The sequence below is a fragment of the Copadichromis virginalis genome, linkage group LG1 (assembly GCF_057382275.1).
Source record: "Copadichromis virginalis isolate Kocher_CV1m ecotype Utaka linkage group LG1, C_Virginalis_male_GT1.1, whole genome shotgun sequence".
In the NCBI taxonomy this organism is placed as follows: Eukaryota; Metazoa; Chordata; class Actinopteri; order Cichliformes; family Cichlidae; genus Copadichromis; species Copadichromis virginalis.
Window position 1 is genome coordinate 21,270,578 of NC_140618.1, and position 27,449 is coordinate 21,298,026.

Consider the following 27,449-nt stretch of genomic DNA (forward strand, 5'->3'; position numbering starts at 1 on the left):
AAAGTTCATGTCATGCATGATGTTTTTAACACCTCTTATATAAAGGAATGCAGTCAGCGCAATGCAGTAATATTTAATATCATTATTAACTGCAGTAACATTAATATTAAGTCATCGAATTTTCACGATATTTTCTGCTCAATAGTGATTGCGGTGCAATTATAGCTTCTTCATTCATCAAGTACTTTTCTAGATATGCATGTATTTATTTATTTATGAATTATTACAAGTCATTTTATGAATAAATGTTGTATGAAAATGCTGCATTGTTGTGCTTTTAATGCCTCTTAGTATATTTTAAACTTGGGCTGAATTATCACACTCCTCCAGGATAACGTACATCCCTACAAAGTGGGTCTTAAAATTGAAAAATATGCATATATGTAAAAACACTTTCTCAGTTATATTTAGAATAACATCTGGAAACTCATGAACGTTGTTCAATTCAGATTAGATAACGTACTGAGACTTTATGGTACAACTTCCTCTCAAAGTTGAATGAAAATGACATTTTCTTCACTTTTGTAACCAAGAATTTCAAATTAAAGAGCATTCTTTGTCTTGTATTTTTGAGAAATACAATTGTTTATATTAAGAACTCACATAAGCTATTTACAGAAATTAACACCAGTTATTTTTTGCAATGTGAAGTTTTTCTTTTTTTAATTAGTGTGCACTCAAAAATGGGACTTTAGTACACACACACACACACACACCTCTAGGCAAATCAGAGTGGGTCGACCTGAAGACTTGTAAAGTTACAAGTTACATAAAAATAAACTACACTATTGTGTGTACTATACTTTGATATAAATAATGAACAGACCTGCATAAAATTCATTAAATCCCCACCAGACATATGTTGAAAGAATTTTGAATAACTTCCATTAGTTAAGTTAGTTCAACAACATTAACCAGATATGAAAGGAATGCAAGTCTTCTGTTAAAATAAACTCCTCTTTTTTGTCTCCTCTTTTGAATAGCAGTGATTCTCTTTTAGCTCTCATCAACACTACAACTGAAAAAAAAAATCCCTTATTTTAACTACAGTATATACACGCAATCTGTTTACAGTATATCAAACCAAAAACGTGACCTAACAGACAGTGTCTTGATTATCATTGTAGTGGTGAAACAACAACAGAGAAAGACTGCGTGGTACATTGTAATCTGAGGCGGCTTCTGTTCTGCCAGGGTGTTTCCAGGAAGCTCATCAATCAGGACACACAGTATCCTGAATGCATCACCATCACCGTGGGCCTTTATGGCTCTACAACAACACTTTGGAAAGAAAGACTCAAAGCCACTTGGCTGATGGGTTCATGAATCATTAAACTTCCTCTCTTGCCACACACACCTAAATAATTTAGATGAAACCCATGCTTTTGTTTCATAAAAAAACTGTAGTTCAGTGCTTCACAACGAAGGGCAGTGAGGATTAAACTGGGATTCCTCATTTCTGAGTGATTTCTTTTTTCAGGGCTACCTGTAAGCAAAAACTACTAAAGGCAACATATTTGTGTATAGAAAGGAATAAACAAAAAACTGATAAGTGTGAAAGACAAGACTAAGTATATGCATTATTTGGCAGACTTTGCACAAATTACAGCAGGACCTGGCCTGTGCTTGCAATACAGCCTAATGTTCAGTGTGCTAAACTGCCCTCGCCCATATATCAGAGTTAAATAGAGGAATGACCTACGATGTAGTCTTTGTAATAATTATATTAAAATGAATCAAGTTAAATGAACATGAAATAAAATATACATAAAGACGAATGTTTTTATAGACAGCAGCTGCTGAAACAGCCATGAATGCTGCCTTCAAACAACACCAACAACAACGTTAGCACCAAAGTTCAACCTAAACCTGACCTCAGGCCGGCCTCAAGCTGGCCTACATCCTTTTTAATAGCGTCTGCATGTCCATCGCCTTACACGACATTACATTCTGATAGGAGATCAAATTAAATCTGACCGATTCTGCACTCTGCTTACCTGACCGCTCACCTACCATCTGCACCGCATGACTGACAAAAGAGGGGGCGGGTCTGCGAGGTGGCTTTTGAGGAAAATCTGTGCCAGGATTTACCGGAAAGGTCGATGGGTTAACGAGGTAAGTCGAGCTTGAACTCGGAGTAAAGGGGGCTCTCTAGGTCACCGCGGGAGCTCATGCTGAACACACAGACTGGTCCATAGTTTCGGTTTAAAATCGTCTGTCTGTATGCTCTATCTGCGACAGATTATTTACTGGATAAATGTGTTCTATAGATTAAATCTGTTGAGCCGCATTTTACTAACAGCACTGCTTAAGTTTTTTGTTTGTTTCTTGCGTTGTTTTGGGCTCAGTAGCTTTCACTTCAGTGGGATTTACACACTCAGATGCAAAAATGCGTGAATGTCCTTCATGTTTGTTCCTAGTCTGCTCTCATGTCTGTTTGTCATTTGACGCGTTTGACGCTGCTGTCATTTCAGATAAAAGAACACGGGTTAAAAAAGCATCCGTGCGGGCCAATTCTGTAATTCTATCATTTGCATTATAACATGTCTGCCAAAAAATGACTGGCGATGTTTGAATGCGTTTTGCCCCCATAGACTTTTTTATGTTGATGAATAGAATTTAGTCGCCATGATTTAGAACGTTATTCTACCAACTCTGCGTTTTACATTATATTCAGATTTATTTAGTTATTTATTTATTGCGACTTCTGGTGACATCTTCTGCAGATCTCTCTTGAAAAATATATTTTTATTCCCAATGAGACTTAATCTGGATAAATAAATAAAAATATATTTCTTTGTTAAACATTGATTGCAGCGCCTACCCTGTGACAAAAATGTTCTCAGAATGACTTGTTATCATTCACGAGAGATATGTTTGCCAGATTATGGGTCAATAAGTCAAGAATCACTTTTCTTTTCTTTTCTTTTTCGACTCACAGTCATTTCTTATTTTTCTCAAAGTGAAAACTGTATATTTATAGCAGAAATAACTTAAGTAAATACAGTAAGATGAGTCTTTTATACTAAAGTGTACTTAATAAAGACAAAATGAATGGTCTAATATGTAGTAATGATATTTAGAATGTGGTAACTGATGAATGGGGCATCCAATCCAAATCTACTGCTGAAACCTGGACATGTTAACCTGCACAAAACCCTGAAAATAATTTTTAAACCCACCTGTTCTAAAGCACAAGGCTGGCCTGCTTACTATTTGGCTATTATGTTTAGTCTAGCACACCAAATATCCATTATAATAAGTACATTTAATCCTAACCTTTGGGTAATAATACCAACATCTACTCATTGTTTAACAAAATTTGAACTGTTTACTTTTATTTAACAGGAGATGTAGGCTTTTTTTTCTTTTTTTTAAAAATATTTCAACCACTTTCAGCTGGAATTTTGGATTCTTCCCCTTTTAAACTTTTACTTGCTATTTTTATCAATTTGGATTCCTTTCAGGTTCCTGTTTCTCTTTCTTATGATTTCCTTAAGTTAACTTTCTCATTCAAAGCTGCTGTGGTCCTATACACTGACACCCATTTGGAGCTGCTGAAGCCTACAGCACTCTGTTCTGGTAAAAGCTGTATGATCCAATCATGATCATGCAATCACGGCTGTGGGGAGAATAAAAAAATGGCGTGTGGTTTTGGAGAATTGTTACACCTATGCCTTCTATAGATAGTGAGAGCTGCTATGATGTGGTTTGGACACAGTGGCATTAACAAAAGGACAGCAGGTGGAAGCTGGAAGTGGAAGACTTAGAAGATGGTAAGATGTTTTTCAGTGGGAGGGACAGCTCAGGTCGAGCAGTCTGGAGACAAAGTTAGAGACAAGATTGAGGATGTAGTGAAGAAGGACATGCAGAGGGTTGGTGAGACAGATGATCTGCTGTAGTGACCCATAAACAGAGCAGCCAGAAGAAGATAAAGAAGAAGCTTACACCATAGCAACCTCACAACCATTTAACCTGTTGTGCTTACCTTATCTGCACAACAGCCATAGCCTTATCTGAACGTGTCGTCATCTCAAGTTGGATTCTAAAGAAGGTATGCGCAGATTCAGCGATACCTTAAGAGATGCTGTCTGCAGTTTAGGAGTCTACCATCTCTTTCTATTTAAAGGAGCCAGTGGCATAATGTTGGCAGTGCTACTAGTACTGTGAATGTGTTAAAACTGGCCGTCAACAAAGGGAGGGTTTCAGTCAAAGTCAGACATAGCCTGCTGCTCTTTTTCACTATTCTGCTTTCTGTCCATTGGGAACACATGCTCTCTGATACAAACACACAGCTGTGTGTCACCTACTGTACGGTGTGCACACACGGAAATGGCGAGAGGAAAACAGACTCCTGCTTGTATAACCACCAGAGTCCTTTTTAGTCATTAATTCACAGTCTTATGAATGTGCTGGAAAAAACTGGACCCCTCCTGATATTTCATATTTTCATAAGTCACTATCCTCCGTCACTACTCAGTAGATATTAAAACAATAGACAGACTGAGCTTTTTGGCAGTACATTAAAATAATTTTCATATTATTCAATTCTGATGCTGTTGCACACGTGTTTATTAGATAACAGCAATTGAAAACAGGTGTGGCACAATTTCTGAGCACCAGAAAAGGTTTGTCCTCAGGTAGACAATGTTTATAGGCTAGTGACTTTAACTTCTAATGTTATGAAAGTATTTGAGAAGATCATAACTCAAAGGTTATGTAAAGAGGTTGAGCCATTTTTGGTTAAGTATCAGTTTGCTTATATCTACAATAGCATCAATATTCTATTAATTCATTTGTTTTTCTGTCAATTAAACCATAAATGAACAGCTCGTGACAGAATGACAGATATGTTTGTTGAGAAGATTTTTGAGGTTAAATGGGCCTTTTCTTTATTATTTATTTATTCTAACATCAGCGTGCCCTTGTCTCGATTTGTGTTGATGTCATTTGATAAAACAGTTACCTGATCCAGGGTTATTTTCTCTTATGGGAGGCTTATGTAGTCAGCCTGATCCCCTGTATGAACTGTGAGTTCAAAGCAAAGATGATGATCATATCCGTTTGCTAGGTTTTTAAAATAAAAAAGCAACAGATACATATGCATGTAATATATTCATATTATGATTAGGAGTCTATATTATATACTACACCACTGCATATTTAAATTTTTAATGGAGGCTTTACTGATTCATTGTTTTATCTTTTAAAGTAGATTGATGTTTGTTTCCTTACGTTAATAAAACTAATTGTATTTATAATTTTAAGATATTTAGCAAATTACTATGAATATGCCTGCAGCTAACTTCCACTGCACCGCTACACTGTGATCAATCTGTCGCTTAAATTACAAATGTTTGCAATCTATCTGTGACTCCTCAGCGCAGGAAAACATTTTGTTCTAGATCGTAAGAACCTTTCAGATCGTGTGTCTGGAAACACTGGATCAAATGTCCGAGAGTGGTGTTGGTCTGCAGGCAGCATTATTAGACGCTAATGTGAAGAGTATTGTAATGGTTCTCGCACTGGACTGTGCTAATGTGGGTCTGTGCACCCTCGTATTTGTGAGTCTGATTTAAAAGCACTATAATGTGGAAACATGTATCATCTCCTACTACTTGTGTAAGACCCCTAGGAGGTTTCAGGAGGCCATTAACTGAGCACTCGCACACCTATCTCAGATTCAGCTCGCTATGTTCTGCTGTCTTTATCGTTCAAAAAAAAGTTTCTCAGACACCTCACTGCTGTGGCTGACTGAGTCCCCAAATTGGTTCTTTGTCAATGTCACATCTGACAGGGAGGCCAATGACACAAGAGAAAGCCATTAACCACATTGCAGAGAGATAGACATGAGCGAGGGGGGGGGGGGAGAAAAGGACTCACTCTTCCCTAAGCCGGGATTTGAGTGCTGTTTTAAAAGAGGTGTGTCTTCTCTTCTCATCTTTCTCAGTGGCCAGGGTCTGGAAAACAGTACAGATAAAAAAAACAAAGCACTCAACTACTAATATCAAGCCGCTCTTCTTTCAGCAATTCTATAACACTTGTCAGATAGACTTTCCCGTAAGTCTGTGTTCTTTTTATGCATCAGTGGTTTAGATATGGATACACATAAACTTGTTACGAGTGACAAATGATCGCATACAGTGTAACAAATCTGTATAGAATTTGTTTCTCCCCGTCAATATCTATATGACGGGGAGAAAAATGGATACAAACGTGAAGACCTAGCAGGAAAAATTAAAGTGATTTTTGCCTTTCAGTCTTTATGATGGTGGCCATCTCAGCTACTAGACTAGTATGTCGAATAAGTCCACTCACCTCTTCAGGCTCTGCTGTGTCTGAAGTGAGTTGAAACTGTGCTCAAGGTCTCTCAGAAACATCTAAGTCATGCTGTGCTCTTGTTGCTGAGAAAGTATTTGATTTCTCACCCACCAGCCAGCAGCACACATCGCTCCATCCTTAACTCTTTCATGGCCAAATCTTAGTGCGAGGATATGAGCTAAAACCGAATCCTGAAGTCTGCCATTAATGGACCTTCCACAACTTTATGAGGCAGGTTAATATTAGTAGTAATTACATTCACAGCAGCTCAGTATATGAATTGTTAGGTTTTCCCCCAAATGTCTCGCTCCTTTTTTTTAGAGGCAGAGATGTCCTCTTGTGGTTGATTTGTTGCACTGCAGGATATTTTGCCGAGAAGTGGCATGGCACACACATCACATCAGCAGTTCTCAAACTTTTCATAGCATGTCTAACTTCAAGAAGCTAGGGAAAAGGTGTTTACAATCCCAAACTCACTCTTTTCTCCAATCACTGATGAAAAGTGTGTACTACACCACAATTGAGAACCACTGCATTAGATAAACACGTGGACCTACAAAGAAAGTAATGGTTTTCACTAAAAGGGGGTATTTTTTTAAAGCCTGTAATTGTGCATTGACTTAATTTGCTATAATTTCATTTTCTTAATAAATTTACATAGCATCCATCCAAAGATCATCCAAAGAGAGAGTCTTCTGGTTGTTATCATGTATGAATTTTGGCCTCAGGTTCTTGTGTTTACCTGACAGTAGTGGCAAACATTGTCCTTTTCTGCTGCTATATCCCGTCTGCTCCACGGTTTGATATGTTATCTGTTCAGAGCTGCCCTTTTGCTTACCTTCTTTGTATTGAGTGGTTGTTTGAGTTATTGCTCCCATTCTATCAACTTAACCTCCTAAAACCCAAACTCTTTCATGGCATGCATTTTTCATTTCTCTTTGCTATTGTGACTTTATAGTGTTTGACAAAACCATCCTAGGAGGTTAAACTCTCGCCGTGCATCTCTGGTACCAACAAGGTATTTTCACCCAGAGAACTGTCGCTCACTGGATATTTTCCCTTTTTCAGAACGATCTCTGTAAATGGTTGTGTGGGAAGATCCCAGAAGATCACCAACAATCATGTTAGGTTTAAAGTCACTTTAATCACATTTCTTCCTCATTCTGATGTTCAGTTTGAACTTCAGCAAGTTTTCGTGACCATGTCTACAAAAATGCATTGAGTTGCTGCTATTTGACAGGCTGTTTAGATATTTGCATTTAGAAGCAGTTGAACTGGTGTATTTAATAAAGTGGCTGTAAGTGAATACTGCACAACTCCTCACATCGCCTCACAAGAGGACTCAGATTTACTGGTGTAACCACAAACGGGTCCAGTCCCAGATTTAGACTGATAGTGGTGGAGATTATGAGGATAATCCTCTCAGCTCAGGTTGGCTTCAGAGGCCTAGCTCTTAGTCTTGGGCCTGTATCATTTTGATTGACATTATTGTTATCAGATAGAGTGTTCGCCTGTCCCCTCTCCTCTCAGCAGTGCCTCAAACAATGAAAGTATGTGGATCTCATTGTTACCATAATTCTTTTCTGCATTTTCCAGATGAAAGTCATTTGGATTTGGGTATTAAATTTCAAATAGTGAGTGGATCTTAGCTGACAACAAGCAGGACCTAAAATAATTCTCATGATAGCTCTTTGAGTTTAATAGCAACACCTGGAGTTTAGTCTGCAGTAAGCTGTGAAATGTCTGTAAGGTTTTTTACCAGCTGGTCTAGACTCATCAGTTTGCTGATGCATCACCATGCCACAGTCAGACTGGTGACGCCAGTGACAAAACGTCTCTGGCGTCACCAGCTGATTGGCTTACTGAAGGAGTGACACCGTTACATGGTTAGAATTCTATTCTTAGAGTGATTTTGCAGTGATGAGGAACACTTTACAGTTTTACTTCCTGCAGGTTTTTCCTTTTGTCTTGGAATTTAATTCCCAGACGAAGTGTAAGTAAATTAATATTTAAGAAATCCATCGTTTGATTTACCACTAGATGGCACATTTGCTTTGCTTCAGTTTTATTGCACTATGTGTGGCTCTTTTGCTATTCTGTAATTTGTGGTTCACGTTTTGTCTTTAGTTACTGTTCTATATTAATTATTAAATGTATCAGTTGTCTATACTTCAAAAATAGAAAACAAATCTAAATCGTTCAAATGAAAACTTTTTACAACAAAAACTATATTAAATGGCCTGTATTTATATAGCGCTTTACTAGTCCCTAAGGACCCCAAAGCGCTTTACATATCCAGTCATCCACCCATTCACACACTGGTGATGGCAGCTACATTGTAGCCACAGCCACCCTGGGGCGCACTGACAGAGGCGAGGCTGCCGGACACTGGCGCCACCGGGCCCTCTGACCACCACCAGTAGGCAACGGGTGAATTGTCTTGCCCAAGGACACAACGACCAAGACTGTCCAAGCCGGGGCTCGAACCGGCAACCTTCAGATTACAAGGCGAACTCCCAACTCTTGAGCCACGATCGCCCATTCAGTTGTTTTTTTTTTTTTTTTTTTTTTAAACTGTGAATGCTCACAATCGGGATAGGCAGAACTTAAATTTGTAATCTAATAATATAAAAAAGGAAGGTTCTCACCCAACACTGTTAATTAATAATTTCATTCAGCTGACTAACCTAAGTGAATAAATAATACCAATTTAAATTGTGCCATAATATTGCAGTTATGGCCGTCAAATATCTCTAGATGGCAATAGAGGACACATAACACCGCTGTGATCCTCACTTTGTTTCTACCTGCACTTTGAACAGCTGTAATATGAATTTCCACTAAATTAAAAGCAGGAATCTTATCATTCAAATTACAAAGAAAGAGTAGTAATAATCTTTGAGCTGATATGAAAGACCCATCTTTTATTCCCTCTGTGATTTAAATGAGTGTTAAAAAGTGCACATTTCATTGTTGTGAATACTTCTGAATATATTAAATGGTTTAGGAGGGGTGAAAATGGGACATCTGAATGATTTAAATCTGGTTCGGTCTTTGTTGTGCTGGAACGGGAACGTTTTGATCGGTGCCGTGTTTGAGTAGCTTTTGGGATGATATGGAAAGAATGTTAAACCGGAACCCCCCGCATCAGCCGACTTGTGTCCCAAACATCTTCCATTGAACACAGATGTAGCCAAAGCCTCAGCCTCCTCCAGTGGCTTCAGGGCTGCTCTGTGGTGTCGAGAGAGCCAGCAAATGTGAGCTGAACCTAGCAGGAATGTGCCTGGCAACCTGTCTGCCCTTTTTTTTTTTTGAGTGGGATCATAAATAGGGGGATGCAGCAAGAGAAGGGAGGGGGGCTCTAATGAGAACCTTTAAACACTTAACAGAGTCCAGGTGCTCTTTGTTTTGCTGTAACAGTCTGCCCTCAGACAATAGAGTGCCACTTTGAATTCACACGAGCCAGGAGCACAAAGAAAGGAGAGCCAAACAATGTTTAGATTTTGTATGCAAAATGTTTATTGAATGACATTATTGCTGCGACACAAATAAAATAGAACACATTTACAAATATATAATATACCTCTAAAACAGATATCCTATTACCACAGTTTGCAAGAGTAATGACAAATAGCTACAATGCCCATATATATTTCTTCCTGTACAAAAATAGCTCTATCTGTATAAGTACTTTACTGTAACTCCTATGTAATATTTAAATAAAGTAATTCATATTTACACATACCTGCAATAAAAACAAATATGGATTGCACTTGTGTTTTTTTTACAAACAATAACATTTCAAGTATATTTCAGTCCATTAAGAACTGGCACGTATATCACATAATCTAAGGCATTTTTCCCTTATACAGTGTCCAAAACTTGATATAAACTGATAGCTTTAGAGCTGTGGAGCCTATCTTCGTGTTTGGCATTGTGATGAAGATGTCTTTTCCTGATGATTCATTTGACTTTAAGTCCAAATGGAAAAGTGCAGACAAGTACTGACAGTTTCATGGAACACAATGGCACAAATCCTTAAAGGATAGCACTTATCAAAGTCTTGGCCTTGAGGAATAAATGTGTTAAGTCCCAGAATATTAGAAGAGTCCTCCCCCTTGATCGAGAGGATGAGTCCACTTTGCCAGGTATTAGCACTCTTCCTCTTCCTCTGCCATGCAGAGAGCAGCACCTGTAGTTTGCTCCATGCTGTGCCATCCAGTGTCTATAAGCAGCTGCAGTTTTTCTTTTTTCTTTGAAAGTTGTACATTGCTGAGCTCATTGCAAGGCTCGGGCTTTGGACAAACTCAGCTGCAGCCAGTTTTGCTCTGATTCACTGACTCAGTCCTCCAGCCTGGAACAAATGTGCTGGAGCATACTTGGCTGTAGTCTGAGGCACTTCAAGAATTTTAAAGCAGAGCGCACAGGACACTACTCCTTTACTTTTGTTCCCAACTCCCTTTGCAAAGTGGTGCTCATGTCCGTCTGAGGAGGGCCTCAAGCTTGTGAACTTGTGAGTCAACCGTGCTCCACACGGGCCTCAGCCTGCCCTTCTCTAGCCTTAGTGAGACTCTGTATGATGGAAGGGAGCGACGCCTCCGGCCATATCCGTGTGCGCTAATTTTGTGGGCAGGTGCATTCCCGCCCCTTAACTTGCCCATCTGGTGCAGACGATCTGCCAGGTCGTGCACTGTGCAGGTACCCAGGGAACAGCCTGAAGACCTCTTGGTCCGGACGTGGATGTCAGTGCTGGAGGACAAAGGGAGAGGGCATGAGTCTATACTGTTCAATCCTGAACTGTTAATAGCTGACTTTGGATTTCTTGAATTTATATTTACTTTATAATAAGACTGTCAGAATTGCACGATCTTACCTGGAATGTGGCAACAATGCATCCCTGATGTCTTCTGGTCTGACAAGGTGCTCAGCCTCTGCTCTCTTCTCTACTGATATGGTGTCAACATCTCGCCTCAGTCTGCTTCCTAGCCATATGCTTAGCCTGTAAGAGGAAGGGGAAAAAATGCCATTAGTCCAAGGTAGATAATTGAAATGCTGAGTGTCACACCCTGCCTCGGGTTCAAATGAAAATCATGCCTCAGTTAACTCACCTCTTTTTCAATTCAGGATTCACTTCAAGTTCCACACAGTGTGCTACTGTTGCCAGCAAACAGCAGCAGATGAAGGACTGGAAGATCAATTTCATTTTGGCTCCTGTTTGGAGAAGGAAAAAAAAAAAATCAATAGTTAGTTACTCGTACATTTTTATTAATATTTAACTATACAAATTTCCTGCTGTCCTTCTGTCCATGCTAGACTCCTTCATACTGTAATAAGTGTGCTTGCTTACACAAGAGTCCAAAAGCCAAGTTATTTGCACATATCATTCATTTATTTAGAAAGTTAAGCTAAGGTCAGATCTTGCTGGGCTAAGTAAACCTACAACCATGCTTTAGGCCCCTGGCCAGTACTGTGAAGGACACAGTCTCCCATTAAGCAGGCAAAAATAGTTCACAAACAAATGTAATTCAACTCAGTCACCTGATTAAATAGAACAAAACAGCAAAATTATGTGCAATAATATGATAAACAGCACATGGTATGCTGCCCCTGTTGGATGCTTTGCACCTTAAAGGCAACTCCTTAACAGACGCACACATTAAGAGCTGAACTGCTTATATAACCAGACAGATAACCTGTTCTTGTCTCTACACTTGTGCCCTGACCTCAAAAAAGCAAGGATAAAGCCATCAGCTAGTGGCATAACAAATCTAAGCAATGTCTATTTTAAAGGCAAGTGCACATACCTTAGTCTCTGTTCTTTAGTTGGATGAGAAAGCTCTTCTTCTTCTTCTAGAATCAGCTGGGAAAGAGTACTCCACAGGTTTCTTGAGATTGCTTCTAGTTCTGTAAGGCAGCTGTGTCACTCTGCTAATAGCTCCTACACACCAGACGGACAGCCCTTTATACAAAAATTGTAGGAGGGGCTAATGAGTGACACACTCATTCTCTCATCCTTTCCCCCCCACCCCATCCAGTACACTACTGCTGCGCTGTTGTTCATGTACTACAGCAGTTAAAACTTCAGGAATGCATTTGAAAAAGCATTAAACATGAAGCATTAAAGGAAATTTAAGAGTTGCTGTCATTGTGTTCTTCTTTCATGCTTTCAGTGAGTCACAGCACTAGATTTTTTCTTTTCTTTTTTTCTTTTCTTTTTCTTTTTCTTTTTGCACCTCAGCATGACTCTTAAAAATAAAATAATGTTTGTTTGTTTGTTTGTTTGTTTGTTTGAATTTAAGTGTGTGTATAACCAAATGGGTAGTCATTATTTATGTAAGTCAAACAGTGCACTCACTGTGCCAGTAAACGTACAACATGTTCGCGTCAGATAGCTGCTTTCTCCAGTGGGTGTTAATCACAGAAAGAAAAGAGCTTTTCCTTTGTGGCTGTAATATTTGAACTTTAGTTGTAATATTTGGACTTTAAGGTCACACGGCTATAGTTTTTGTTAATGCTCTTTTCAGTCCATCTGGCTAATTGTTTGAAGTAAAATTTAAGGAATGCTTCATCAGACTCCTTTTCAGGGCACTCCCTGATGTGCTGAACTTCCACATTAGCTTGAGAATGTACTGGATGATGAATTTGAGACGTTGAAAGAGACACTGAACATAATAAGGGATTAAATAATACATGTATTCCCAACTATAAACAGAGTATGCTCTATGTTTTTGTTTGTAAGAGGCAAATATTTGACTATGGGCTTACCACAAATTTATTTAGATAAATGTGAAATGGAATTTTACAATTAACTAGAAATAAAGTTACAAAAGAACTGTCACGTGTGAACAATATTAACTCAGTGTGCCAGTGTGTGTGAGTAATCTCACCTCACTTTTCACCTTAGGAATGCAAGTTCACACAGGTGATACCAACATGTCTCATTAGTTTGAACTTTATTATATTTATATCTTTTTCATTATAACTCAAAATTTGCATGTTGCTTTTACACGAAAACACAGGAAAATGTTTTAGATTTCCACAGCGCGGAAAATCAAAACTGTCTGTGGGATTCGTGAGACAGATGCTTATTACGAGCCCCTTAGGGAGGACGAAAATAAATAAATAAATCACATAAAATTGCATAAAAAATAACCAGCTGGGGAGGCTAAGACTTTGTTTATCTCATCTCACTGAGCCACGGCTAGTGAAGATCTAGTGTGTGTCTGTATTTGAGATGAGCACAAACAGGTAATATGCACCCAAGAATGACCCTGTGTGTGAAATGCTGTAAATACCAACTTTTCTCTTTTTTTTTCAGAATAGAAATTCCAGTACAGAAATTTCCACAAGGCACTGGATATGGTGTAAATTAACATTGCAGAGAAGGTCCAAGTATTTCTTTCAGTTTTGATACTTGTTTCACTTTCAATTATGGGGAAGAAAAGCTCAAACTGAATTAAAGACGATGTAACGCTTGAAATTCCCCTGTAGCGCACCAGCATCCTGTAATTCGTATATCATTATAATTAAAAACTTTCTTGAGTTTATTTATAACTCAGACAACCTCATTCTTTGGTGTCATATTTCAAACTAAAAAAAAAATACATAAATGCCAAACACATGTGTTGTAAACCAGCGAATGTTTTGCAAGCACTTTGTAATGATAATTGCCTCCAGCGGACAAATAATTCCCCTACCAGAGTTTACAACAAGAGATGGTGCAATCATGACAACAAAACTCCTCTAGTGCTTTTTGGCTCCTTATATAGCAATCTTTTGAAAGTCCTTTGTGATGTTGTCCTGGTAAGATGACCCGACAGTTTTTGTACAACCTTACAGTTTAATGCATGAGTAGGTCTGTGTGTCAGAAAAGCCGAGCAACAGTTGTCATGTTTGGGAGGAGAGGGAAAAAAAGAGGCTGTCAGTCCCCAAAGCACAAATTGCAAAGGTAAGTCATAATTATTACCTTGAAATATCCATTGTGCTGTGGGGTCTGTTTACATAATGATCATTCTTGTGTTGCGATAAACACTTTATAAAAAAGGAGTTTTAATATGTTCTGCCACAGGTTCAACTCTTTGACTACCTGTGTCCTTTTTCTAGCAGATGAACAGCACGAGGGGGAAAAAAAGAAGAAGAGAGAGGAAATTGCTTGCTGTCTTCCTGCTATTGTTGACAGCAAAGGTGGTGGTGGTGGATGCCTGTCTCTCTCACTCACATATTACTCATCGACACGTGCTACTCGGCTTGTCCTTTTCTCTTTTTTTTCATTGATACTAAATATGTTGCACAAACACGATATTTGACCCCTTTTTTTACACAAAAACAACTAAAAAAATTAATGTTACATTAAATTTGTACGTCTATGGAATAGTCCCTGCATGGGGATTTTTAATTTTTGCAGTTGGTGTTGGAGTTCGTAGCATAAAAAGTAAAAATAAATCAGAAAATCCAGTTTTAGCTTCAGACAGAGCTGACTAGTGGCCAATGTGCACTTAAGGTTAAGGGTTTGTACACACTCCACTGGTTAAGAGATGTTACATCACAATCACCATGCTAAAAAAAGAGCATAGCATGGATAATAAAACAGCATGTGGTGATATAGTAACATGGAAACTTCTGCTGACTAAAAATCTGATGCAAATATTTTACATTACTAAGTGAAAGTGAGTGTGTGTGTTTCTTTTTTAATTGTTTGCATTTTAGAGCAGTTCTACTGTATATATCTTGTCTCTTCTGTTTTCCATTTATTTTATTCCTGATGTCTTTACTATTTTTTTCCTGCACGGTTGGCTGGAGCACCCACGTTGTACATGTGCAATGACACTAAAGGGCTATTCTATTCTATTCTATTCTATTCTATTCTATTCTATTTACAGAGTCTCTAGCAAATCCAAGAGTGGCCTAGATAAAATTCCCTATTAGAATTGCTTGGTTTCTTTTCTGTTATTACTTACAACTGTGCCATGAGCTGACTAATGCTGTGATATGAGGCCGTTCAAATAAAAATAATTTTCCTAAACTTCACACAGTTATAGCAAAATATAGTATTCTTTTGGTTTTGGTGGCTGTAGGTTTGGTTGCCCTCGATTTATAAAAAGAAACAGTGCTTGAGGGCCAAAACGAGCCTCTGCTGGAGCACAGAGCTGTATTTGTAAACTCGAGAGGGCCCACGCCCATGGATGTATCCCGCTCCTGCACGCAAGCGCAGTGACACTCCTTCTGTCAAACATGGCTGTGCTTTGGAAGAAGGAAAAATGCTGAATTGTGTTGGTAAATCTCGGGAAAAGCGGCAGACATGGCTAGATTGGCTGACTATTTTACTGTCGTGGGATACGATCAGGAGAAAGCCGGTAAGTTTGGCTCTCAGATTGAGCTGGCGGAGCTGAGGTTTATGTCCAGGCCGTCAGTCAGTGTGTGTGTGATGATGTTGATGCTAGATAGCATTGCGCTAGCTTAGCCACACGGCTACAAGGCGAGACTGGGAGATACTTTTTCTTCCTTTTTGGTTTTTACCCCCTCCTCCTCAACCAGCCACACGCTCAATCCAGCGGGCGTGTGTTTACACAGAAAGCACACGCCTGATGTTAAGTCACCAGTGGATGTTTACACACGAGGAGTTGGGATATTTGACTTGGATCAGCTGAAACTTCTCGTGGATTCAGAAAAAAAAATCTGTCACATCCTGCCCTGTTGATCGTGAACCTGTTATCAGGTCTAAGGGGCCATTCAGCCACATAAAACCAAAATCTAGCTCCTCCTTTATCATATTTGTGTGCTTACTCAAGCCAGGTCAGGATTGCTATTGGTAGCCGGTTTTGCTTCTATGTTGTGTATTCTTTTTTTTGGGGGGGGGGGCGCTTGCTGTTGCACCTCAGCTGTCCTGCATGCTCTGTTTCCGGTCTGTATTTACCCGCTGTAGCCACATTTGTCAGCGAGTTGTTGTGTTGTATTTATTTATTTATTTGCTGGAAGAATGCTGAAGTGGTTCATGATGGGCGTAACATTATACAGCTGCAACAAAAGGGCAGTGCCTGCTCTGGGCCAGTGTCCTTTTCCCTCCTCTTCCCTCTCCACTGTTGTGGGACAGGAAGCTCCTCATGCTTCCACTTACAAGCTGTACCTCAGGTCCAGCCTCGCATTCTTTTCATCCAAGACAGGAAACAGCTTTGCACACATTTCCAAGCATTCATAGAAAAAGCCATGAAAACATCTTGGCATTGCACGCATTGTTCGTGCTGTGCACAGGGCATGAATGGTACTACAGTTTATCACTTCTCATGATGCACTGTTATCCTGTGAAAGTGATGCATAATGAGCTGCCTGGAGAAAGTTTAAAAAACTGATCTAATCTGCATTGAGGATATAAAAGAAAGTTTCCCGGCCACTTTTTCAATGGCATCCGTTCAGTGCCATGTGCTTTCAGAAGGGGGCTGGAGCAGCTGAATCCCCTCAGTCACCATCGCTTGCTATGCATAATAGGTAAACAGTGCTTTTCATCAGCTCTGTGCACCCCGGCGCCAACTGACAAATGAATATTTTGTGCTCCGGGGACAAAATGTTCCTGGCGTCACCCGAAGAATCTGAATGGATTCACATTCAGATGGTCTCGCCACAAGAAGACGCAGGGGCCACGAGTTAAGTCTTTTCTTTGCCTGCCTCCTGATGATGAAGAAGTTAGCTGCAGGGAGAGAGAGGGAGCTGTAAAAATCCACTAGCATGAGTTGTGGCTGATTATGTCTTATCTCTGTGGAAGCCTCTCTGGGGGACAAAAATATTCCTGAAGTCCTGACTGAATTGTATTCCTATCGGGTGATGGTTTGGACACCAGTCCTGCAGGAACGCCCGTGTCTGTAAGCAGCAGAACTTGAAAATCGCACTGCCTTCTATATTTGTTAGGAAAATAAACAGATGAATTCTCCACAGCGATGACTTGAGTGAGAAGAGTGTTTTCATTGAAGGCATGCTATTCACGGTAATGTGCAGCAGCTTGTCTAGACGGCAGATTTTTCCTGGCCACCTCGCTCATTAATTCAAACCAGGGATCCCTACATGGGTCCTCATTAACCCTCCTGTTCTGTGCTGGCATTTGCTCCACTGCCCTGACCCACTTCTCATTGTTAGATTACTACGAATGGATCTGCTAGAAATAACACAGAGCCCACAATCTGTTGAGTTTTAGGCTGGCTCACAGTTTGTAGTAAAATTAGACTCCAGCTTTTAAAATAATGAATTGCTGTTGGTTATTATTGTAATAGTATGACATTAATGCTTTTAAAGTCAGGTAAGTATTTAAATTGGTGGCAGTGGAGCTTTTCTAATGCAAGCTCATGCATGCAAGTACGTAAGGCTGAAGTTGCAATACCATACACTGTATTTTTTGTTTACCATAATTCCACATGTATGCTGTTGTTTGTTACTTAGGTCTGCTTTTTGTTTTTCTTTGGAATCGCATGACCCAGTTTCAGTAACTTGCTTAAATTGCTGTTTTATTTCTTTTCTGTGTCCCCTGAGTGTCAACATAAATCCAGCTAGACTATTTGTGATATTTTCATTACCAGGCAGATGACCCAATTCATGAAATATAGTTCAGATCACACTTATTGTGCGATTGGTCCACCAGACTGAAGTGATTTAAAACAAGCAATAAAACACTGAAGTTTGGCCCCTTCTAAATCCAGAGTTTGTTGCTGTTGGTTGAACCTATAGCTGGCACACACTTTTGTCATTTACGTACCTCTGAAATATAAAAAATTATGTGCAGTCGTCAGTCTGATAGCAAGGAATATAACCGGCAGATTCCTCTTTTAGAAATTGGACCTGAGTCTGTGTCCCTGGGGGCTAGTGTCATGAGCCATAAACCCTGGAATTATTTTCACGAATGAGTTGGAATGTGAAAGCGCCTCGTTTGAAGGATGCAGCCTGTATCGAACCCGCAGTGTATCCTGGCTTTTTCCTTTTGCATTAAGGCGCTGTTTCCCTTTACTGGCAAAGGTTTATATACGGTTTGGCATGCGGTTCCCCATAAATTGCAATTTGCCAAGTGAAAAAGAGGCATCTGCCCAGCTGCTTTTCTGAAACAATTTATTGGTGGTGTACCATCACTTTTTATTGAATCAAACTGCTTTTGGAATGTGTTTCACAGACACAGAGCCCAAACTCTACGGTCTGGATTTTCGAGTTTGGACATTGGGCAACGGCTTATGTAACAAGCACAGTCCTGGAAAAAAACAAAACAAAGAAAGAAGACCTTCCATAAGAGCAAAATACTTCTATCTACTGCTATCTTTTAAAGATAGGATAATGCTATTGGTACCCTGATAGATGCAAGTCTGCAGCTTTAGATGTGTGATTATCAGGCATACTAGTAATATGAGTCCACGCAGCCATCTGTTTTTGGACTCTTCCTTGTCTGAGTTGTGGGGACAGCAGTCCAAGCAGAGCAGAGCTTTTCCAGCTAATATGTGGAGATACAGAGGCATTCCCAAGCTAGCCGAATTGGGCCTCCTCCCGCTAAGGTATCCAAGAAGCATCCTAGATGCTCAGACCTCCTAAACTGGCTCTTTTTGAGGAGTAGTGGCTCTCCAAAACATCCAAAAAACATCTTCACCTGATCACTGATAATACCCAGACACCCTTCACAGGAAGCTTATTTCTGCTTTTTGTATCCATACTGTTCAGGTCACTTGCAGCTCATTTCCATCAATGAGTTTAGAAATGTACATAAACAATTCTCATTCTCTAATTCTCATCCCTGCTGCTTGGCACTCGGCTGCAAACCTCCTCTCCTCAAGCTGGAGGTCACTGCTCAGTGAAGCCACAAGTACCACGTCATCTGCAAAATGCAAGATTTTAATTCTGAGGCCACACACTGGAAACCTTCTGCTACTGCCTGGAAAGCTCTGTGCCAGAGTCCATCCACTTGTTAGTTCAGCCTAAGAGTGACAACTCTGAGCATAGTTAGGGAGTAGTTTATAAGTTGGAAAAGCTTTGGGTTCCGCAGTATTTCCCCTCTTGGATTTTCTCTTTTAATGATGACCACAACATTACTGCACACAGAAGCTGTTTCTCTGATTACGGTGGGATCGCGGTCAGCAGAAACACATTAAGGCTGGTTTCAAGATACAGACTAGATAAGAGCATTCCTGGCAAAACAGAAGCAAAGGTTTTCTCTTTTAATTTCAAGTGGTTTTACAAGAATTATAATAATAATAGATTGCATTTATATAGTGCTTTTCGGGGCCCTCAAAGCACTGTACAATTCCACAATTCATTCACTCTCACATTCACACACTGGTGGAGGGAAGCGAGGCTGCCATATCTTGTAACCTTCCGGTTACAAGACGAACTGCCAACTATTTGAGCCACGTTGGGTTTTGTATTGTAATGTCATCAGTGGGTGTGTTGCAAAAATTTCTTATGTTCTGTTCTATTAGGTTTACCTACATGTCTGATTAGGCAATCAGTGATGGCATGGATTCAGCCGGTTGCTGGGTTGATGAGATTCCCGTAATATCCCAACTGGGAATGATGCTCAGCTAGTTGTAAGAGTAAAATGTGGTTAGATGTAGACGTCAAATGTGTATCTCAGAGATCTCTATCAAGGATAAATGGCTGTTCCCAGCTTTAATAATAGTGCAATATAGAAGCTGTAACCTGGCAAATGGGAGAGTATTGGGGTTTGGTTTATTTCTAACAAACATAACTTCCAGTTATGCAAGAAATGCGAAGCTGCCAACTAGGGCTGCCACAAACGATTATTTTGATAGTCGACTAGTCACCGATTATTTTTGCGATTAGTCGACTAATCAGATCATCATCCACTGGACGTAAAACTACAGCTTATTGCACCAGCAGCATCTGCTCTTATATAACTATCATTAGCTTACAGCTTTAAGTGTTTAAGGTCTGTGCTAACTAAAAATAAAGACAAGATGATAGTTTATTAAATTTTAATGAAATTTGCAGATTGTTTCGGTGAAGTTTAATAAACTCCTTGCTATCTAAAATATAACAGGACACTGGAGTATATTCTGGAGCATCTCACACTTCTGATAATCAGCTGTCTGCTTGACGTTTATTCAGCTGTGTAAAAACTATAACTTTAATCTCAGACAAACTGATTTACTCAGGAACAAATAAAATACAAAAAAAAAAAAAAAGCCAAACAATAACATTTTAAGTTATCTAAGTGACTCATATATATTTAACCTGAGGAGTGAAAGACGTCGGTGGGTTTGAAAACGATTTGCGGGGAGTCCGGTGTTCTCACGGCGCTAGTGAGCCTAGCCCCCCGGCTCGCTAACGAGCTAGTGGGTAACAGATGTCTCCGAAAACGTCAGAGCGCTTTTGAAAATATGTGGTGTCTTGATAAACTGAGCAGATATTTGAGGTTTACACAGCTACATTCTCGCCTGAAAATATGTTAAACGTTTATTTTGTGACCCAGAAAGAATAATAAGAGTAACATTAAAACTAACTAGCTGCCGCCATTGTTGGAAACTGCGCTGGGCCGCGCTATGAATTCTGGGACACAGCTGCTTCTTCTTCTTCTTCTTCTTCTTCGGGGTTTAACGGTAGCTGACATCCTTGTACATGCAATGCTGCCATCTTCTGTTTCAGTCCGTTATTACACTCTTAAATCCTGCCACTTGCGTCTTTTGTGATCTTACAAAGCTTCAAACGACGCGTCGACTATTAAATCAGTCGTCGACGATTTTGATAGTCGACGTAATCGTGACTAGTCGACAAATCGTGGCAGCCCTACTGCCAACTAGAAAATTTGATCTAAATTGTAACTATAAACTTAAGTATATTTGGAAAAACACAGTAAGTTGTCTTCATATCAGTATCATGGAAATTTTGGAAAAATAGTTAGATGGAAGTTTTTTTTAATAGGTCAACCAGCAATAATTCCATGCCAGTTTTTTTTCTGTCCAAAACTTCCATGAATTGACTTTTTGTTGCAACCTTTAACAAGTGTGTTTGTGCTGCCTTTTGAACCCACTTTCAAGGGAAGCACATTGGCCTTTCTTTAAAAAGGATGTCACTTTTACTGTTAAGAGTTTCAATCTTTTGTCCCCTTTTTTGCTCAGTTATTCGATCAGGTTGGAAATGCTTTATAAACAGCATATATTGCTGCTTCTCAGGTTTATCTTAATGGCTGTCTTCCTAAACTTTCGCTTAACTTTGCCATTAGACCATTTCTTGTTTTGCTTGTGTTGATCGGCACCACGTAGGGTTGTAGTTTCATCTACAGAATCACATCCTTTTTCAAGTTCGAGCACTATTTGACATGCAGTCATACATCTGTAGCTTTGTGGTTCCTTCTTGTCTTCTGTTTATGCCTGCTTAGTTAAGGAGCTTGTTAGAGACTGCATGAAATATAGAACTTTTCCTGGAGCTTTTTCTATTTGGAACAAAAACTTTCTTACCGGGAATTTGATAATAAAACAAATTAGGTTTGGAAAAAATGACGCAGGCAGTTTGTTCAGTGGGGCTGATTGACATGGGCTGTTCATTTTATCATTAAGTGCATATTATCACAAAAAAACAATGCTTTTACATTTATATTACTGTGCTATGTCTTGAGCTATCCTTTGTTTCTTTTTGCATAATCATACATGGAAATGGGTTGAGGTCACAGGCAGGGATAGCTCAGTAGGTAGAGTGGTGGCCCCATGATCGGAAGGTCGGTGGTTCGACTCCACTGAACAGCTACCCTGAGGTACCCCTGAGCAAGGTACCGTCCCTACACCCTGCTCCCCGGGCGCTGCATTGGTGGCTGCCCACTGCTTCACTGGGTGAATGGGTTAAATGCAGAGGAACTATTTCCCTACGGGGACTAACACGCACACATTACATTACATTACATATTACATTACATTACATAGGTCTGGGCTCTGGGGAGACTGATGCTATTCCACTGTCCGTTATTCATGTATGCTTTTAATGCAGTGGCGCTGTTGTTTGGGATTATTTTCATGCTACAAAATAAGCCCCTGCCAATCAGATGCTTCCAGATGGAATAGTATGCTGGTTCGAGATCTTCATGGCATTTTTCTGTATTCATAATTCAATCAATTTTGACAGGACCCCCTCCCCCCCCAGATCAATGGCTGAAATTCAGATGACAGAGCCTCCACTGTGTTTTACAGAAGGCTGTAGAGGCTCACTGTTGTACCTCTCTCCTGACCTTCTCTGTGCAACTTGATGATCTTATAGCGTGAGAATTTCAAATGTGTCTGCTCTAATCTGATTTTCAGCCCAGTTCTTGTGTAATTACATACCCCAGCCTTTTTCCCCTTTTCCCTTTGTTATGAATGGCTTCCACTGTGATGATTTGTGTGTGAGGAACATTAGATGGGTCAACTAAAGGGCCAGATCTGGAGTATAAAGGTGGTGATACTAAATATGAACTGTTATGATTACTGCGCCTTTTTCTTATTTTCTTTGCAGAATATAAAGAAATGAAGGATGCCTTAAAGCTTTTGCACAGTACTGAGAATTCATTTATGACAGTGAATGTGCACAGGAAGGACTGAACTGAGCTATGGGTGCATAACAGTTTGGGACGAAGACACACTAGGCCTTTATTACAAACTTTGTTGCAATATTGACATAGCTTTATCTGGAAGGCATTTATTCCTGTGTAGGTGATGTTAGATTAGTAAGCTCCACTGATGTTCAGGGATGCTAATTTCATGATGTATGTGGATTATAAAGTGCTGCCATGTGTCGTTTTTCTTTGTAAGTTATGTGGTCTGTTTTGTTGTTAGTGGTAACAAACACATTGAAAATGGTGGCTGGCTCTGTGTTTCTGGAAAACTCTTTTTTTTTTTTCCTTTGTTTTTGTTTGTTTTGTTGTTGTTGTTTTTTTTATAAAAATTTGCTGAAAGTTTGAGGTTTGTGAATAATAAATTTCAAAATGGGCTTGCAGTGACTTTCTCCATTTTTCTTCTAGTTTAGTGACAAGATAATAATGGTTACCAAGGACAGGAGAATATAAATCGTCTCAACATTAATCCGCACTTCACAGTTCTTTATTTTTGTCATCTATCTTAATGAGGGGAACACAAAACAGCCAGTCGTTGAGAAGATTTATAACGATTCAAGTGTTTATTTTTATTTTTATTTTTTTTAGAAAAGTTAATTACAGGTTACACCTTTAATATCCATCTTTTTTAATATCTGCTGTTCCAGTGTATAATTAGTTACTTGATAAAAATAAATATTTGTTTCAACTTTAACATTTGTGACACTGCTCCTGTAATCCTGAAATCCTTTTAGGTCCCTATGTAAGCAGAAAAATTAGGCTCTCCTGCACCCTGATTACCAGTCCTTGCATTTTTCATCACCAAGAGAGACTGTCTGTTAACAAAGTTTTGAGTTTATGGCTCTTGCACTGAGTAAGATGGCAGATGTGGAATTGACTCACTTCTGCTTTTACTCTTGGATTCGCTGCCTCCATTGATTGTTTTCTTTTGGGCTCCACATTTGGCAGCGCCTCGTTTGGAATTAAACTTTGTGGTGGAAAGAACCCTGACCACAATGGGGGAGTTCCTTCCTCTCCGTTGAAGTTTAAAACTGATATGTAGGGAAACTCCACTGGCTCCTGTTGCCCCAGTCACAGTGTGTTGAAAGGTGTTAAACAATTAGAGCATTGTGATTTTTGTGGTTATGCAAATTACAGTAAAGTTCATGGCAGGAACCATTTTCACTGTGACATTTTAAGGATAAATATATTGAGACAGATGAAATGGGTTGGTAGGATACAGCTCGATCCACACAAAATACTGTAAAACATTGGAATGGGTACAGTATTGATCCCAAATAAACTCAGTGTGTATGTATTGCCATTGTTATAAACAAACTAGTCTCAAGAATTATATCAACACATGTAACCGAAGGCTGTAAAAGAAATTGCACCTAATTGTTTGATGAAAGCTAGAAAAGGGAGTAATTCTTTGGATGGAACTGCCTCCACATGCACCGCCCGAATCATGAGTAAGACATTAATATAAGAGAGCAGCACAGCTTTTAGTTTTCATGAGCTGAGTGAAAGTGGAACTGGTGAGAATTTGACTGATTAGTATATTTAAATGTTTATGTAGTTTGTAGAAACCCACTGGGGACCACTTGTCTGTGGAATATCGAAACTGGTTTAAATTATTCTTTGAGATGGAAAACAAAGCTTTCAAGCTGTGAGCAGAGAGGAGGCGGACAAAACTGTAATCCACATTTGAGGAAGTTGCTGTCATGTGAAAAGCTTTCAAAGGGTCTATGCAGGTCCTGTAAGAAACTCAAGTGCTCCACGTGATTCACCATCTTGAATCACCTTTAGAAGATTTTCTGTATTACTTTATCAAGCTCTCTCTCACTGAAGTGGCCTATGCCTAACTCTCTTAAGGTGCTAACACAGCATTTCAGCAAGGTTGAGGTCTGGTTTTTTGACTGGATCATTGAAACACCTTGATCCTTTTATTTTCAGCCATTCTTTGATGCTGTGTTTGGGATCATTGTCCTGCTACATGACCTAGTTTGGGCCATGCTTTAACTGTCACACAGATGCTCTCACGTGAATCTAGAGTACTTTGGTATACAGAGGTGTTTGTGGTTGGAAACGAGCCCAAATCATCATGCCTCCATCACTGTGCTTGACAGTTGGTACGAACTGTGTGTGCTGACATGTTTGGTTTAAACCAGACATGGTGCCGTGCATTATGGCCGGGCATATCTACTTTGGTCTCGTCAGTCCAGGACATTGTTCCAAAAGTCTTGCGGTTTGTTCAGGTGCAACTTTGCAAACGTAAGCTGTGTTGTTCTTTTTTAGAGAGAAGGTCTCTCTAATCTCCGTAATTATTCGGTCTGTTTCTAATTGTACTGTCATGAACTGTCATTTAACATGCTAACTGACGTCTGTGGAGGCTGTAGCTCTCGGGTTAGCACTGCACGGTCTGACCTTGGGATGAATTTACTGGGACTCCTGGGAAGATTGTGGTATTGTGTTAACACACAACTGAATACTCCACACCTGCAAACTGCCAAAACTTCTGCTTTTATAGTCACACTTGCTAATGACCAGTCAATTAAGTGCATTTGATTAGCAGCACTTGGCCGCTAGGTTAGTTTTTCACAGGAATTCACAGATTCTTGTGAAAACTTTCTTTTGCACTGACTGTAATTGTCTAAAGCTCCTCTCCTGGCTTTTGACCTGGGCATGACCTAAAGGGAATTTATCTTTTTGCATGTTTGTACTAAGCTTCCTGAGTTAGCTGTTGATCTCAGCTAATTATGACATCAACAGTTGTCTAATCTGTGGTACCCTTTCACCATGCAAATAAAACCAAAGCTCACTTCTTTGCCTATCTTGAACACAGGACATCCAGAACAAGTTAGTTTCCTGATCGTGGTCAACTTTGAGGTCAATCTGGGCCTCCGTGTACTACGATGATGATGTTACAGGAAAGATTTGGCCTTTTACAGAATTTGCATGCAAATGTTTTCATACAGGAGACCTCTATAGTAGCTGAGGATTTTAAAACAAGTTTATCTTCAGGTTAACTGTGACTGAGCATCGTCGACTGTGTTGCTATTCAGACAATGGGAGCTGCTCCCCACACTGTGACTGTTTGAATAAAGAAGATTGCTACCATAGCCATATTTCCTCACATCTGGAGACTATATTGTCAACCTAAACTCTTATGGATGGAGCAGATCCAGCAGAATGTTTGTGCTTAAACGATGATTATATATTCACTGTAATAGCTTAAAGTAAATCACGTTTTTAGGTTTATGCATGGAATTTCTCCTTATATTCGGGTAGTGATAGTAAAGTGACAGAAAGTGAATTAGCCATACCTGTGAACCCGTTCCAGAATGGTCCACCTGTGTAAGTGCCTGGGCCAAAATGAGGTTAGACGGTGACGTGCATGTTACGTAAACTGGCAGAGTCCACTGGTGGCCTTTTCCATACATGGTAAAATGAGCATCTGGCTGTATTTTATCAACAGTAACAGCAGGAAAATAAATCAGAAAGATAAATTGAGTTTTTTTTTTCTTTTTAAGAGGAGAAACATCTGCTCTAATCAAGAAAGACTAACAACTTTTTTTTTCACTTGTTGTTGGGACTGTGCTAAATCACGCAACTGAGTAATAAATTATTAGGTTCATTCGATCTAAGTCACATATTTCTGTGTGTGTGTGTGTGTGTGTGTGTGTGGAGAAAGACTGCATGAAACTCTGCAGAATGGCTATAGAATTTAATAATCCCTATAAAAATAATTTAGTGAACTGTGAGAAATGTATTCAAGTTAATAATAGAACAGTTAAAGCATTTTTTCATTCGTCCTGTCACAGTTTTCTGTTCAGTAAAATCGCCCATAGATTTAATCAATACCCAATGTAGAGTCAGATCCAATATCAAATCCAAAATATTGTATTTCTTGAGCTGCCCACAAAGCGATGGGGATTGCCACGGTGTTACAGCACTTCCGTGCCACCTCTTACATCTCCTCTGAGATAGCGACTTGAATCTTTTGCCCTTTGTGATTTGCATTGCAACTATTTACATTTATAGTCAGTTTTAAGCAACGTTTTAAACAATGATCATATTTTACATCAAATATTATCGTGCATGAGCTTCAGGCTGCTTACATAACACTCCGGGTCATTGACAGGGGCGCTTCAAACTAGGCAGTCGAAAAGTGATCATTTCGCCATCTGAGTGTGATGACTGTTTTCTAAATATTTCCACAGATTTCTCGAGTTTCTGCATTTACAAACAAAATACCTGTTGCAATTGTGTCAGTGACCACTGACCGCACTGACTCTAGCAAATCTAGAGTTTAGTTTAAAGGCGAGATTATACTTTCCGTGTCTGCTAGTATCCACTTTGGTCCTCGGGGCAAAAAAATTGCCTGGTTCAGATGTGCTAGCCTGTTGTGTGACTGCGTGGACTCGTCCGGGGAGAATATATATTCCAATGCACCAACTGAGCATGCGCCCCCAGGCGGTGGACTTGAAGGAGACTTCAAAGAAGTGTAAAAGGAATGACTACTCAGCCATTGAGTCTCCAGCCATTTGTGTCCAAAGTGGACTATAATCAAGGCGTAAGGATTGCTTAAGTG

General features: G+C 39.6%; 2 protein-coding genes across 3 annotated transcripts in view; one reads left to right on the top strand and one right to left on the bottom strand.

The window, feature by feature from the left end:
• Positions 1 to 9,835: 9,835 nt before the first annotated feature.
• On the bottom strand, positions 9,836 to 12,245 carry adma (adrenomedullin a). Its single transcript, XM_085454291.1, has 4 exons — positions 12,126 to 12,245; positions 11,430 to 11,532; positions 11,195 to 11,320; positions 9,836 to 11,070 (listed from the first exon to the last, which is right to left on the bottom strand). The coding sequence occupies exons 2-4, from the start codon at positions 11,522 to 11,524 to the stop codon at positions 10,797 to 10,799; spliced, it is 495 nt and encodes a 164-aa protein (XP_085310417.1). The 5' UTR covers positions 11,525 to 11,532; positions 12,126 to 12,245; the 3' UTR covers positions 9,836 to 10,796.
• A 3,298-nt stretch (positions 12,246 to 15,543) lies between these two features.
• The window catches only part of sbf2 (SET binding factor 2), a 107,855-nt gene continuing 95,949 nt past the window's right edge, over positions 15,544 to 27,449 (top strand). For both annotated transcript variants that reach the window (XM_085454301.1, XM_085454310.1), the window contains exon 1: positions 15,544 to 15,674. In XM_085454301.1, coding sequence (XP_085310427.1) covers positions 15,620 to 15,674 — 55 coding nt within the window. In that variant the 5' untranslated portion in view covers positions 15,544 to 15,619. The remainder of the gene's footprint in view (positions 15,675 to 27,449) is intronic.